At 30.3% G+C, this 15,624-nt stretch overlaps 1 protein-coding gene across 2 annotated transcripts in view; it reads left to right on the top strand.

Moving 5' to 3' along the window:
• The first annotated feature begins 1,786 nt into the window (after positions 1-1,786).
• Positions 1,787-15,624, top strand: part of LOC107442098 (tubulin polymerization-promoting protein family member 2-like) — a 17,236-nt gene continuing 3,398 nt past the window's right edge. Inside the window, exons 1-3 of one of the 2 annotated variants that reach the window (XM_016055569.3) lie at positions 1,787-2,034; positions 8,802-9,202; positions 15,120-15,252. In XM_016055569.3, coding sequence (XP_015911055.1) covers positions 2,011-2,034; positions 8,802-9,202; positions 15,120-15,252 — 558 coding nt within the window. In that variant the 5' untranslated portion in view covers positions 1,787-2,010. Of the gene's footprint in view, positions 2,035-8,792; positions 9,203-15,119; positions 15,253-15,624 lie in introns of both variants that reach the window. The other variant, XM_016055568.3, reaches the window with a different exon arrangement.

Below are 15,624 nucleotides of genomic sequence, written 5' to 3'. Positions count from 1 at the left end.
AATATGATCCTCATAGTTTGGTCAGGAGAGCGATCCAAAGTTTGGATCGCATAATGTTAATTTTACTTTTTGCATATTTTGACATATCTCGAGAACTTTTTCATCGAATTAAAAAAATTTGGCACACAATTATAAAATTCGCTTAGTCAAAGACAAATTTGTTTATCCCTATAGGCGATGCTAGCGAGCTCTTAGGGTTTCAGTTTTGGCGGTTATATTGAAAAGGTTCATAAGGAAAAGTACGTGCTGCGCTTCATTAAAATTAAATTATTTAAATAATTAACACTTATTAATTTGTTTTAGTTACTAATTAATAATGCCGAGAATTTGTTTATATCCTGTTTGTAAAACCGGTTACGCATGAGATAAAATTAAATTGAAAATTGAAGGAAAGGAAGCTACACCTTTATTTGGCACACTAATGGTAAATTAAAATATTTACTTTGATGTGCTTTCTGTTAAGAAACCTCGCAATTATTTTAACTGAAAATACAATAAAGTAAATACTTTAAAAACTCATTTTTGAATCCTTAAAATAATTTTTGTAAGTATTCTCTTATGTAATTATGAAATGTTTCTGCTGCAAATATATATATATATATATTTCTTCTGCAATATAAGATTGTCTAAATTATGCAACATGCGCTGCGCCATACTTTTTTTTCCATAAATATATTGTTTTAGATAATCTGATGTCCTAAAATTCAATCTTAAACAAAACAAAAAGTTAAATAAATTTTAGTGTTAATTTCATTAAAATAGAAATGTCTATTACATGAGTAGTGAATATTTAGTTCATGTAAAATAAATATCAATAGAAATCAAAATTATCTCCTATTAACGTTTTGTTCCGACCTTTTGAAAAGTTGCCAAAACAATGGGAAACTCTATCATAAGCGAACATAATATGATTAAAGCTCGTGTTAGCCGATTATTTAAAGGCAATTATTTAAACAGAAAGTAGTTTTAAGTAAATACTTTATACTTATTTTCCCAACCGTAAAATAATGTTTAAAATTTACTTCGTGGAGGGTATATGATGGAGCTAACCCGCATTTGCGTTACATGTAGAGGAAAACCACTGAAACATCCCATGATTAGCCTGATAGCAAGGGGACTGTATCCCACGATCCATCTACCACTGAGGATATTTTACGTCACCACTGTGGTCGGTGCGAGCCAGATGCGGAATTCGTATCGACCAGCTATCGCTGGGATTTGAACCCAGTTCACCTCATAAGAAGGCGAACTCTCTATCCCCTGAGCCACCATGGTTCGCAACAAATTTNTTTTTTTTTTTTTTTTTTTTTTTTTTTTTTTTTTTTTTTTTTTTTTTTTTTTTTTTTTTTAGATATAGATTGTCTAAATTATTGGCGTTGCGTAACGTACACGACGCCGATTTTTTTTCCGTTTTCATAAATTTATTGTTTAAGATAATCTGATGTCCTAAAATTCAATGAAAAAAGTTTTTTTTAGTGCTAATTTTATTAAAATAGAAATGTATATTGCATAAGTAGTGAATAATTAGTGCATGTAACATTCATAAAAATAGAAATCGAAATTAGCTGCTATTAACATTATTGTTTCGACCTTTTGAAAAGTGGCCAAAACAAAGGGAAACTTTATCACAAGCAGACATAATGTGACTTAAGCTCGTGTTAGCAACAGCAAGGCTTTGAAGACAAAGAAAAATCGATATATCTCTACCCTAATTCTATGGCATTAGCCTGATTAAATAAGAACTGAAGCATGTCCCAAGAGTCAAGGTTAAATGAAGATCACATCTGTATAGATATGATTCAGAAATAGTTCTGGGACTTGATGAGATGAGGCGGAGATCTTAGCCAGCAAAACTCAGCGCTCTTTAGAAGTAATTTATCAGTATTTGTTTTCGGTTTAAAACAAAACTAGATATGGAAGGCACATGAAAATGATTTCAAATGCTTATTTATAGTTGTAATTTTGTAATTTTAGAAATTGTTGTAAAAAAATGTGCCACACTCTAAGGATATGTTGCAAACACAATTGGTAAAGGTAAGTTTGACAGATATTGCCTGAGAACTAGCGTTTAATATATTGGGCAATATTTGGTATTATTTTCTTAACATTTTTTTCAGTTTGTATACCTTTAGTAAGCAAATTATTAATTGGTTTTATTCTAGCTGATCAGAATTTTTCAAGTAACTTTTAGAAAACCTCTATAGCATAAAAATATCTTATGATCTAGTTGGTTTTTAGTTTGTTTCTTGCCCGAAATGTGAAGAAATACACTGTTAAAAGTATTCTACAATATGTAAAAAAGGTTAAAAATCAAAATTTAACATCGATATTTCAAAATTAAAGATAATTAAAAAATAATAATTGATTTTTAGAAAATAATAATCGATTAGTTAAGAAATTAATTTTAAAAAATTTCTTATCACATTTATAAGTTTATTTTATGTTAAGTGACAGAAATCGCCTTCTTTGTCATTGTTTAGAAATCCAACTTAGGAAGTAAATGTTAAATTTCAGATCATTATGTTAATTTAATATAAACATCTCTAGTTATTTTCAGTGATGCAACGAATTAGAATTTATCTGGATATCGGATATCCGTTCATCATTTCTTTCAGATTTTAAAGTATATTTTTCTCTATTGCAAACTATTTTATTTTAAATAAAGCAACTATATTACTATTATTTTCTAGATTTTTTAAATTTCTCCTGTGGAACTTTTTAGCACTCGTCTTTGTATTTTAACTTGATAATTATTTTATCTTTTTTTAAATGATTCGTTACGTTACGTTCATATTTTAATTAATATATTAATAATAATTGCAATCTAAGCTTCTTAAAGAAAAATTAAAGCTGAATAGATTTTAATTCGTTACGGACTACTATTGCGGATATGTACAGCAGGTTTTTTTTAATTTTTATTTATTTTTTTTTTTTTTTAAACCTTAAATAGTCAACCTTCTATCGACGGAACCCCGACTTAATAAATAAAGTTTATTGAAGTAATTGCGAAGAGGACTATTTTTTTAAAAAAATATATTAGAGAAGTGAACATTTTTCATTGTTTCATTATAAATAATCTAAAATTAAATTATTTGTACGACAGTTCAGTTTGTAAAACTTGTGCTAGATCTAGTCTAGACGTGAATTTGCTTTTGGTGAAAATGTTACTGTAAATGACCGAAATTGGTGGTTGTTGACTTCCGCTGGTGAATGTTGACAATCACATAGCCGCTTTGGTAAAAATCCAAACTATGTATTTGGTCTAGTTAAGTGCCATCTCCCAGTATACATGTCACCGTACTCTACACATATGTTTTTTATGGTTTAATGCCACTGCCCGGTATACATTTGTCCGATACTCCGAACACCGATGTTTTTTTTTAATCTATCCTCAGTAGATATTAAAATGTCGAATAAATATAACAATATCAACGAATATATTAATATCAAATCGGATATAACAAATATTTCGGACATTAACCAAAGCGACTACGTGATTGTTGACATTTATCGGTGAAATTCGACATTCTCTTGAGGTCGGTCATTCGGGGTAACATAAGCTGAAAATGAATCAAAGATGTCGAATTATGAGTACTTCAAAATGAAAACTTAAAAGAACTACTGTAAATGTTAAAAATTGTTACTGGGAAAACGTCTTTTTTTATTAAAGAATTCAGTTATTCCATTTTGATTTGATATCGCGATAGGAAATACTAATTGTCCGGTACTCCGAACACCGATGTTTTTCTTAATCTATCCTCAGTAGATATTAAAATGACGAATAAATATAGTAATATCAACGAATATATTAATATCAAATCGGATATAACAAATATTTTGGACATTCACCAAAGCGACTATGTGATTGTTGACATTCACCAATGAAATTCGACATTCTCTTGAGGTCGATCATTCGGGGTAGCATAAGCTGAAAATGAATTAAAGATGTCGAATTATGAGTACTTCGAAATGAAAACTTAAAAGAACTACTGTAAATGTTAAAAATTGTTACTTGGAAAACGTCTTTCTTTATTAAAGAATTCAGTTATTCCATTTTGATTTGAAAAGCGCGATAGGAAATACTAATGTATTATTTTATAAATGCTTGTTTTTTTCCTAATTTGTTCAATATATTGTTATTGGAAATATTAGATAATTTTTGAAAAATTTCATTTTTATTTTATTGGTATTTTACTTAAAGTAATTTCATAAAGGCAACTGAAAGATCAAATAAATAATGAATTATAGGTTGGATCCAAATATAAGAGGTTTCAAAACTCATCGCAGGTTATAAAAAGTATTAACTCACGAAACCTCGTCCATGGAACCCCAGGGGTACACGGAACACCATTTTTGAATCGCTGGTGCATAGAATATAACAGAAGATAACTTGTTTGTCTGAGTTAAGTCATAAATGATTCACAGGGAAAACTTTAAACTTTTATTTATATTGATAAACGAGAATTGAAATTTATTTTCTTTCAGATTAACTTTTAAAACTGTTGTATTCTAGATGAATTATATTAGCTCCTTACTCCTTTGTTTTTGACACAATTGAATTACTCCAGTAAAAGACACAGAGTACATTTTTACATTTTGATTTTTAATTTTTTTTGCAAATTTGTGTTTATCTATAGAATTAATCTATTCTGAAAACACTCTTACAGAATTTTATTCATTACTTCATTTATATATGATGTATATAAGTATTATAGATTAGATTTCATGTGCCAACCTATTTTATAAATTAGTTCTTTCTATGTTTTTCATAATCGTGGTATTTTTATATTTATGACAAAATAACTAGTATTAAAAATTAAAAAAAATACTAAACTTTGCAAGAAGTAGTGACTCTAAACACATAACAAATTAAGAAAATGCAACTAATTTGTTTTCCATAAGCAAAGTAATAAATACACAATTGTTAAATAACGTTGCAAATTAGCAACTATACTGCGCATGCGCGGAAAAGAATTAATATCTTCTTTCTTAATTTTATATTGAATCGTGTTTGTCAACAAATTAAAAAAGAAGTTCGATTTAAATATCTCAAAAATTTAGAAAGTTGCAAGCAATTTTCTAAATAGTTTTCTTACTTTTTTTAAGAAAGTTCTGAATTCTGAAGCTCAAAATTCTGAAGGATTCTCCACAAATTTCATTTTGTACTATTAATCGAGATTTATTAAGAATGACACCGGCATTGTTGGGATCATCACCTCATTGAAATACCTTTTCTTTCGCAATTTTACTTCCTTATACCATCACACATTGTTGAAAGGACAATCATTAGAGGGGTATAATCATTTCTTAATAAATCTTTTTTCACAGTACAAAATGAAATTTGTGTGAAACCACATATAATTTTGAGCTTTCTTGTAAAAAGTAAGAAACCTATTTAGAAAATTGCGTGAAACTTTTTAAATTTTTGAGACAATCAAATCGAACTTTGTTAGGTGCCACATACGGTTCACTACAAAATTAAGAAAAAAAGTTTTTAATTTTTTTCCGCGCATGCGTAGTATAAAAAAACTAATTTAATCACTCATATCTTGCTCAATTTTCAGCGAATGTTTTTCAAATTTTAAAGCAATAATTTTGTAATCAATATTAATGTGATCCAAAAGTTTTGTTGAGTCTTATTAAATATTTACAAAGTTATAGCAAAAAAAAAGTAAGACAAAAAAAAATTCGTTTTTTACAAAAATGGCCATATTTCTGTAACTATTTCTGCTAGGTTTGTGAAATTTCGGACAATTATTGCATATAATAATCAAAATAATAGTTATAAGTTACAATTTTATTACTGTATTTTTTAGTATAGGATGTTCATCCGTTTGTAATTTATTAATGATCCCTCAAACATCAAAAAGTTTTAAATTTCATTGATATGCATGAAAAATCGCAAGAACTGAACACTTCTAAATTTATTAACTAATTCTTAAAGTTTTTTTTTGAGAAATATCAAAAAATGTATTAGTATCGAAGTGTTTCTATTATTTTGTCCAACCCCTGGGTACATCTATATAACATAAAAGACTTTATTTTTAAACTTTCTCTAAACTTTCTCTTAAATAAAACTTCTTTTCAACCCAATTTCAATGTAAATACTACTGACTTTAAAATAACTTATATCATATTATTTATCTAATAACTTCATTTTTAGCTTTTAAAATAACTCAATATTTATTGAGTTATTTTATTATTGAGTCATACTCAATATTTATTGAGTTTAGTTAATAACAATATTTTATGTTAATCGTTACATTGACTTAAAATATTGTTAACTAAAATAACAATATTTTAAGTTAATGTGTTTTACGTATACGTTTTTAAGTCAGAACAAATTTTCAGCTGTGAACTTGCAACTTATTTAATTATTGTATATTTATTACTTTACTGATGGAAAACAAATTTGTTTTGTTTTCTTAAACAGTCATGTGTTTAGAGTTACCACTTTTGAAAAATTAGGCATCTTTTTAGATGTAATATTTATTATTTCTTAATAAATGTAACGATTATGAAAACTATAGAAATAACTAATTTATGAAATAAATTGGCACTTGAAATGTAATCCAGTTTTTGATTTTAGATATCATTCATAAAAAATTTAATTAAATATAAATTTACTTCCAAATGAATAAAATTCTTCAAGAGTGTTTTTTGAATCGATTAAAAAACTCCGTATAAAATAAATAAATAAATCATTTTCACAACAAAGAGTCCCAATTCAAATGCAGAAAGGAAATTATTAATAAAAATTGAATGAAATGTTAGAAAATACAATAATACCTTTTTAAACTACCAGCAAATTCGCCCCCAAAAAAAGTAAGAAATCAAAATGTAAAAATGCACTCCGTGTCTTTTGCTGGAGCAATTCAATTGTGTCAAAAACAATTAAGGGGCTAATTTAATTCATCTTGAATGCAATAGTTTTTAAAGTTAATCTGTGAGAAAATAAATTTCAATTCTCGTTTAACAGTATAAAAAAAACTTATCGAAATAAAAACCTGTTTCAAAAAAAAAGAAAAAAAAAAAAGAAAAAAATTTTTTTGAGAGACTACAGAAATTAAAAATATTCTCAGTTATTTATGTGATTTAAGAAAAATATAAGGAAAATGACAAATGTATTAATGAAGTAACATTGCTTGATTATTTAGCATATAATACACGATAAGTCAATTTTGAAATTGTATTTTGAATTATAAACAGTATTTTATAATTTTTCTCTAAAATAATATTTGTCCCAATTTTTTCACAGCTCAAAAATAAGAATATAAATTTATTTTAATAAACATTTAATTCAATAACAGTAAAACATTTTATATTCGCGTTTAAATGTTTATAAATTGGCACTAAAAGCAATCATGATTCCCGAAAATAAATAGATACTTATTTATTAATGTGTTACGATAATAATTTATAAGATATTATCAAAATGATCCTCTTTCACCGACTGATTGGATTAACCACATTGGATTTCATAAATCTGACATTTATAATTAGTGAACCTCTAAAACCCTAAGAATTACAATAGTTTATCAAACGCTTAAATTCTTAGCCATCTTTTTTTTCATTTATTTTTATTTATTTATTTTTATTTATTTATTTAGACTACTGTGAGACCGGGTAGCTAATTTACAATCCAGCTGTTTTTAACGACTCACTCTCTTCGGAGACTTTCTTCTTGGCTACAGTTGGTCGTAATTAAAATACAAGCTTTTATTTCTTTTAAGTATTGTTACCTGAACCTAAAAAAAGTCAAGTATTTATTATTATATAAGTTAAGTGTTATATAAAGTATTTATTATTACATAGTCAAGTATTTATATTATGTAAGAAAATGCCAAACAGGAGAATGGGCTGTTAAATGTCGTTGGATTGGAAAATGGCGTCCGGGCCAGAGGGTTGAGTTTGATGTCATGATTTGCATATTTTTTTAAAAACAATCACACCTATTTCAGATCCTATGATCATTTGCCAAGATATTTGATCGTTTTTGGACAACTTGCACAGTTCCCATTGATAATTCTTAGCATACTGTTTGTACCAGGGCTCGAAAAATCTCGGAATTTTTACGCACATCCGGAGATCTATTTCGACAACATACTTATGAATGAATATTCCGATCATTAATCCACCAAGAAAAATAAATGACATTAATTACATTATAACATCAATATTTTTATTTTTTTATAAGTAATAAGTATTATTAACAAAGATGTATTATGTGTTATTGACAAGAAATTATTAATAATTGATGGATTTAATGCAGTAAATTATTATTAATAAAAAGTAATAGGCTAAAAATTGTTAAATAATATCAGTAGGGGCACGTCTTTCAAGATGTTACCTTATAACGATTTATGTTTATTATCGTTGTGGAACAGCTGACCCAATTATTAGTTTACGAATTCGGAGAAAGTTCCAAAAGTTCCATGTCACGGAAATCAAAAAATAATTATTTTCTCATGCACAGCGTTTTGGGGAAACTATTTTTTAATAAAAATAAGCATGATTGGAGGGGAAAAAAGGATAAGCGTACTTTAATTATTCTTATTTTTACAATTACATTCAATATTATGATTATATTCAATATTATGAGGCTGATTCTTTTCCCAACGGTATTTTAGGATATTTCCGTTTGAACTTTTACATGCCCTATTAGACACGTAAGAGTAAAAAAATACATGCTCAATCAGAATTTTTACAAGTCAAGTAAAAAAAAATTCGAGTCCTGGTTTTTACTGTTTCCAGTGCTAATTTTAAAAATTTCTATTCTTATACTATAATAGCTCTTACAGTTAGCTGAACCAAGAACACCAAGAGGGGCAACAGACGACAGAAGTGTAATTGGCCATCCAAGAGCAAGAGTTCTGCCACCACCTCTATTTTCAAAACGATCATCTCCAGAATCGGATGAACATTTTGATGATCCCTATGACGTTAAATTCTCGACATTAAATCATCAAATGAAAAGTTCTTTTACTGAAAGAGGAAATACAGAAACACGTTTCTTTTGGATGATTGATCAAATGTCGTTCAATCAACTTTTTCGACTTTATGCAAGATTTGGTGACACGAGTAAAAGTGGAGAATATATGACACTCACTTGTAGCGATAAATGGTTAAGAAATGCTAAAGTATTGGACAATAGAAGAGTAACTACTACTGATACGGGAATTTATTTCAAACAAATTGCAAAGTAAGAACTGAAAAATTACATTATTTTCTATCACTAATGACTGTTCAATTAGTTGCACTTGCCATTTTCTACTTTCAACTAACCCTTTTCCAACCGACCGAAGGCTCCCCGTGTAGTAAATGGTGATTGGTGCATGTTGAAATTCTGTCGAGTCGCAAAGTCCTCCATGGTCCCATAACGACCTCTAGCGGTGCAGAATTGGAGATTGATCGTTCTCTGGTTCAGATCAAAATTATGATCTGTTGATGAATGAATGGATGTATGAATGGGTCAGTCTTATGAACGGGTGGTACGCATGGCTGTGACAAAAATCAAATTCTTGGCCATAGGTGGCACCACTGGAAAACAAGAACAATCGCACCTCCTCTGCCTTAATGGCCGAAAACAACAACAATAACAACTAACCATTTGGCGCAGAATTTTTATGAAACATTTTTCATTATTTTGTATTTAATTTCGATCAAAATAAGCGAAAAATATTGCATATAGCATTTTAATAGTTTATGAATATTAAATACAAAAATTGTCCTTGTCAGTGTGACCTGACAAACTGGAAAGAAACTTAAAATTTAGATACTTTTGATTATAAAGACGTGCTTTTTAATTTTTCCGTCAACTCTATTTTCTAAACGAACCACTCCAGAATCGGATGAAAATTTTGATAATCCACAAGGGGTTCAATTCTCAACATTAAAGCATCAAGTGAAAATTTCTTTTACTGAAAAGAAAAACACAAAAATAAGTTTTTTTTTTTTTGTTCCTTAGATGATCGATCAAATGTTTTTCAGGCAGATTTTTTGACCTTATACAAAATTTGGTTATACTTATAAAAGTGGCTAACTTTAAGCAATAAATGATTGAGAAATGCTAAAATATTGGAAATAGAAGAGTAACACTACTAATACAGGAATTTGTTTCAAACAAATTGCTAAGTAAGAACTAAAAAATTACATTATTTTCTATCAATAATGTCTGTTTAATTAGTTGCACTACCATTTTTCACTTTTAACTAACCCTTTAATGCAGAATTTTATTAAACATATTTTTCATACTTTTTTCATTATTTTGTATTTAATTTTGGTCAAAATATGTGAAAAATATTATATTTAGCATTTTAATACTTTATGAAACACAGCATTAAAGGTAAAAGCTTCCAAGCACGGCTCAATTCCAAACAATATTTTTGCAAATTTGCACTTATTTGCAGTTATTTAGATCTAAGCGACACAGTAATTCATCATTGAAATCTCTTTAATTTACAAAACCACATAATGATAAATTTTTGAATTTGAATTAAAAAAAAATTCAAAAAAAGTTTGTTTTCGGACTTCATATTTTAATATAAATATAATTCCGACAATCAAACAGATATTTTTGAGTAACCATTAGACTGTTTTTATCATTTTCAAATCCTAAAATATATTTCTGGCTGTAATTGAACGTCAGAAAAAATATATATAAGGTACACCGGTGTCCCATATGCGTCAAAGGGTTAACGAAAAGATTTTTACTTAGTTGCCAGAAAAGCTAACTAATTATTATTTTGAGCATATGCATTATTTTTTTAAACTAAAATTTAAATGTTTGTTTTTATTTTGAATGATACATAAGCTAATTTAGATGTATAGTTTTTTAATAAAAAAAAACTTTGTTTTTGTCCACGTGAGCCCTAATTGATGAAGCTAGTTTGGACTCGTCTTAAAACCTGTTATTTAATGCATTGTTACTTACAAAAAAGCAAATAAAAAAAATAGAACTACTTTTAGTCTAAAAATAGAGTCTAGAGTAAATAATCCTAAAAATCATTAAACTAATTAATGTTTAACCTAATTAATACAGAAACTTCTGATTTGCTTGTTCTAGCGAGAAATTTTTCTTGACTATTTAATGTGGTAGCAAATGTAACACTTTGCTATTTTATTTTTAGTACAATTAAGTTGATTTGCAATGATTTAGTCAACGTGATAGATAAGCAATATGCCACAGTTCGCTATCTTATTTTTAGTATGATAAAGTATATTTGCAATGATTTGGTTGCCGTGATAGATAAACAATTCGCTACACTTCGCTATTTTTTTTTTTTTTTAGTACATGATGATCAATGTTTTACAATACGATAAATAAACGATTATATGAAATATGTAAGACCGGACAATAGTGTTGTGAAAATTTTAAGTGAATGCAAAATTAAACGAGCCAAAACGTGCCAAATGAGCATACTTATTATTGTTGTTGTTGTTTCCGTGTCTATACATACAGTGCTAGTGCACAGATTAGAGTCCTCCAAAAGTCTTGATAGCAAGATTTGCCAGATTGCTGAGCATGATGGCCATGGAGAATTTTGATGGGATGTGCTCCAAGTTTAGAAAGGGAGCTGATAATGGCCTGGCAGTCAAAAACAAGGTCTGGAGTTAGTTGCAAATGAGGACAGTACTTGCAGATGGGATAGGATTTTATATTGGTGCGTGAGATCGTCATGCCTTTGAAATGTCTAGTACGTAGCCTAGCTATTGCAGAGGAGAGGTTTCTTGGGCAGTTTAGATCGGGGGTTGTTGCTTTGCTAAAAAGCTGGTTGTATATCCTTCGCCTGGCGACAGCATTCGCATCTGTACAGGTGACAGCTCGAGGTTGATCTTCGTCGCGTACTTCCTTTGCAAGGGCATCTGCGCGTTCCTTCCCCTAGATTCCAACATGAGCTGGGATCCACTGGAGAGTGCAACGGATATTCAGTAAATGGAGAATGATATTAATTTCTTGCGTTATTGATGTTTTACCGTTATGTATGGCATCGAGTGCTGATTTTGAGTCACACACACATCACAATTCCTTTTATTGGGTCTTTTAGAGAATGGGAGCGACAATGGACAAGAGCCTCTTTAATAACGATTAATTCGCTAGTGAAGTTCGAAGCAATTTGCCCAGTGGTTGTTTTGAGTTTGACGTCATTTCCTGAGGGGTAAGTGATGGAGATACCAGCACCACCTCTATTACAGTCAATATCAGAGGAACCATCTGTGTAGACTATTGTGCTATTTTCCCTGGAAAGTGAACGAACAGTGTCTTCACCTTTTTGTAATAATACTCGGGTTGGTTCATTCGTTGAGCATGGTTCTAGTAGGTTAGTACTGATTTTAGTATACATAGGGAGCTTGGAAGGAGAGACTTATTATTGAGTTTAGTGAAATGTTCGAAATTGAAACAGCTCTGAAATCATTTATAAATAAACATGGTGGCTTGATTACAGATCTGAGGACAATTTTTATCCTTAAAATAAATTTGGAAAGTTGAGTGCTGTAAACTTTTATCTAATTAAATTTTCGTTTGGAATATTTGATCATTATATGAACTAAATTTGAACATTTACATTCAGTTACATTTGAAGATGATGTGTCATGATGTTATTTTTGAGATTATTCAATTTTCAGCTATATTCAATAACGAGTACACGGGGTTCAACTGTTTATATTTTCAGGGAAGAAAGGATAACTAAAAATGAAACTCAATTCATCTTTATTTAATTATCAATTTTCATAGTTTATGAATTTTTATTTATTTAATTTATTTATTTAATTTATTTAATTATTCAATCGTAACCAACGCCACGGCTAACATTGCAAATTATTCATATTTCGAGCAAAAACATTTCTTTACATTTACATTCAGTCGTAAATTGAAAGGAGTATACTAGAAAAAAATGCTAATTTTAATCTCGTTACATAAATATGCTAATTAATTTGGGCAAACGATGAATTAGTTACAAAAATCAACAAAAAGTACTTTCTCTAAATATAAATGCCTTTTTTTAAAAGGATTTGGATTCTTGACGAGCAAAATATGAGAACCGTGGTGGCTCAGGAGATAGAACGTTCGCTTTCTAATGAGGTGAACCGGGTTCGAATCCCAGCGACGGCTAGTCGATACGAATTACGCATCCTGCTCACACCTACCATAGTGCTGACGTAAAATATCCTCAGTGTTAGACGGATCAGGGGTTAGACTCCTCTTGCCGTCATGCTAACCGTGGAAGGTTTTCGTGGTTTTCGCGGTTTTTCTCTCCATGTAACGCAAATGCGGGTTAGTTCCATCAAAAAGTCCTCCACGATAGCAAATTTCTAACACTAATTGATCCAGGAGTTCTTTTGTCTTCTGGATAGTGTTCGAAATTACAAGGCTACGGAGTTGAACATTTTTTCAAACCCACATTTCAAACTATGTCCATTTTTTCAAACACGCATTTCCCAATATGTCTATTTCAAACGTGACTTTCAAGCTATGTCTATTTTTAAAAATGCGCATTTCAAGCTATGTCTATTTTTTCAAACACCCATTTGAAGTTATGACCATTTTTTCAACCGCACATTTTAAACTACAGATGGATGTCAAAATAATATGAACACCTGTGAAAAAGTGTGACTTATTTCACACCTGCAGTACAGCCGCGCCACCTGCAACAGAAGTCTGCCACCTAGTGAGAGTGAAGAGGAAGTTATCAGTCTCTCAACATTAGTCACCTGTGTTGCATGAGTTTATCTAACTAGCTTTTGTAAGGTGAAATGTCTGACCTGTCAGAATTCCAAAGGAGGAGGATTGTTGGGGCGCGTTTAAGTGGAGCATCGGTGACAGAAACAGCAAACCTTTTGGGGTTTGCAAGAAGCACTGTATCAGCCGTTATGACAGCATACATGAAAGAAGGTAAGACGAAGTTTTCAAAGCAAAACAGTGGCCGAAAGTCAAAGCTTGATGATAGGGATAGATGTGTCTTGCAGCGTGTAGTAGCTCGAAAACACAAGCAATCGTTATCCGAGATAACATCAGACATGAACAGTCATCTTCAGGACCCCGTTTCAACAAGAACAGTTCAAAGAGAACTTCATGCAGCGAACATTTATGGGAGAGTGGCAATTCGTAAACCCTTGGTGACAGTAACCAATGCTTTCAAGCGCCGTCAGTGGTGTGGAGGTCACAAAGGCTGGTCCCCACAGCAGTGGCAGCAGGTAATATGGTCCGATGAATCATCCTTCACCTTATTTCAGCCCACCGGACGCGTTTATGTCTGGAGATCACCCAAAGAAGCGTTTGATCCTGAATGCCTCTTACCAACTGTGAAACATGGAGGTGGCTCCATTATGGTTTGGAGTGCGATATCTTGGCATGGTCTTGGGCCACTAGTACGTCTGCATGGGAGAATAAAATCTAATGACTATCTAAGCGTTCTAGAGGATCATGTTCATCCTTTTGTACAGACTGTATTCCCTGGAGAGCGAGCGATTTTTCAAGACGACAACGCCCCTATCCACACCGCTAGGTGCGTTCAAACATGGTTCGAAGAGCATGACAATGAAGTTGAGCATCTCGCCTGGCCCCCTCAGTCTCCGGACTTAAATATTACTGAACATTTGTGGCAATATTTGGAGTCTAAACTTCGTTCCCGATTCCCACCTCCAGCAAATCTTTTGGAATTAGAGGCCGCTTTGCAAGAGGAATGGCTTAACATTTCTTTAAACGTTGTCCATGACCTTTATGCATCGATCCCTCGTCGTATTAAATCTGTAATTCAGCCAAAGGGTGGCCCAACTCCCTATTAAAAGATTTTCTGATATTTCACAGGTGTTCGTATTATTTTCTCACCCATCTGTATGATCATGTTTTCAAACGTGCAATTCAAGCTATATTAATTTTTTCAAGCTATGTTCATTGTTTCAAACGTGACTTTTAAGCTATGTCCATTTCTTCAAACGCCCATTGAAAGCTATGACCATTTTTTCAAACGCAAATTTTAAGCTATGTCTATTTTTTCAAATGCGCATTTGAAGCTAAGTTAAAAATTAAAATTTCACCATCAATTTGTTTAACTTTTTATACATATTTCTTATAGATATATTCGACAGCAAACATTACTTATTATTATTTTTTACAGATTTAAGAAGTCTCTCAATTTTAAGACTTATCAAGAGTTTCTAGAGTTTTTAGCTAAAAAGAAAAATCTCAATTTTAATGAAATGAAGTATAAAATGGTGACTTGTGGTCCACCGGAATCATACAAAACGACGGTAAGTATCGCTTCTTCATTTTAATGGAACAATTCTTGAAAGGTGGGAGCAATAACGCCAATTTTGAATTCTGCTGATATTTATTCTATATTTATGAATAATCGTGAATTATCCTTTTAATGTTTTTTCCCGTTACTAACTCGTGAGGAAGACTTTTTCCCTCGACCTTTTTATTCCCTAGAAAAAAACATTTTTTGAGGATTTATTTTGCAAGATATTCCTTAATATTTACTCAGAAGCGCTTCAATACATACATGCATACATACATGCATACATATATATATATATATATATATACTAAATAATAACTAAAAAATAATAACTAAATTTGAAAAACTATTCAAAACCAATTTAGTCTTATATATATATATA

Source organism: Parasteatoda tepidariorum, chromosome X2 (assembly GCF_043381705.1).
Source record: "Parasteatoda tepidariorum isolate YZ-2023 chromosome X2, CAS_Ptep_4.0, whole genome shotgun sequence".
NCBI classification, from domain to species: domain Eukaryota; kingdom Metazoa; phylum Arthropoda; class Arachnida; order Araneae; family Theridiidae; genus Parasteatoda; species Parasteatoda tepidariorum.
This window is presented reverse-complemented; position numbering and strand designations above follow the sequence as displayed.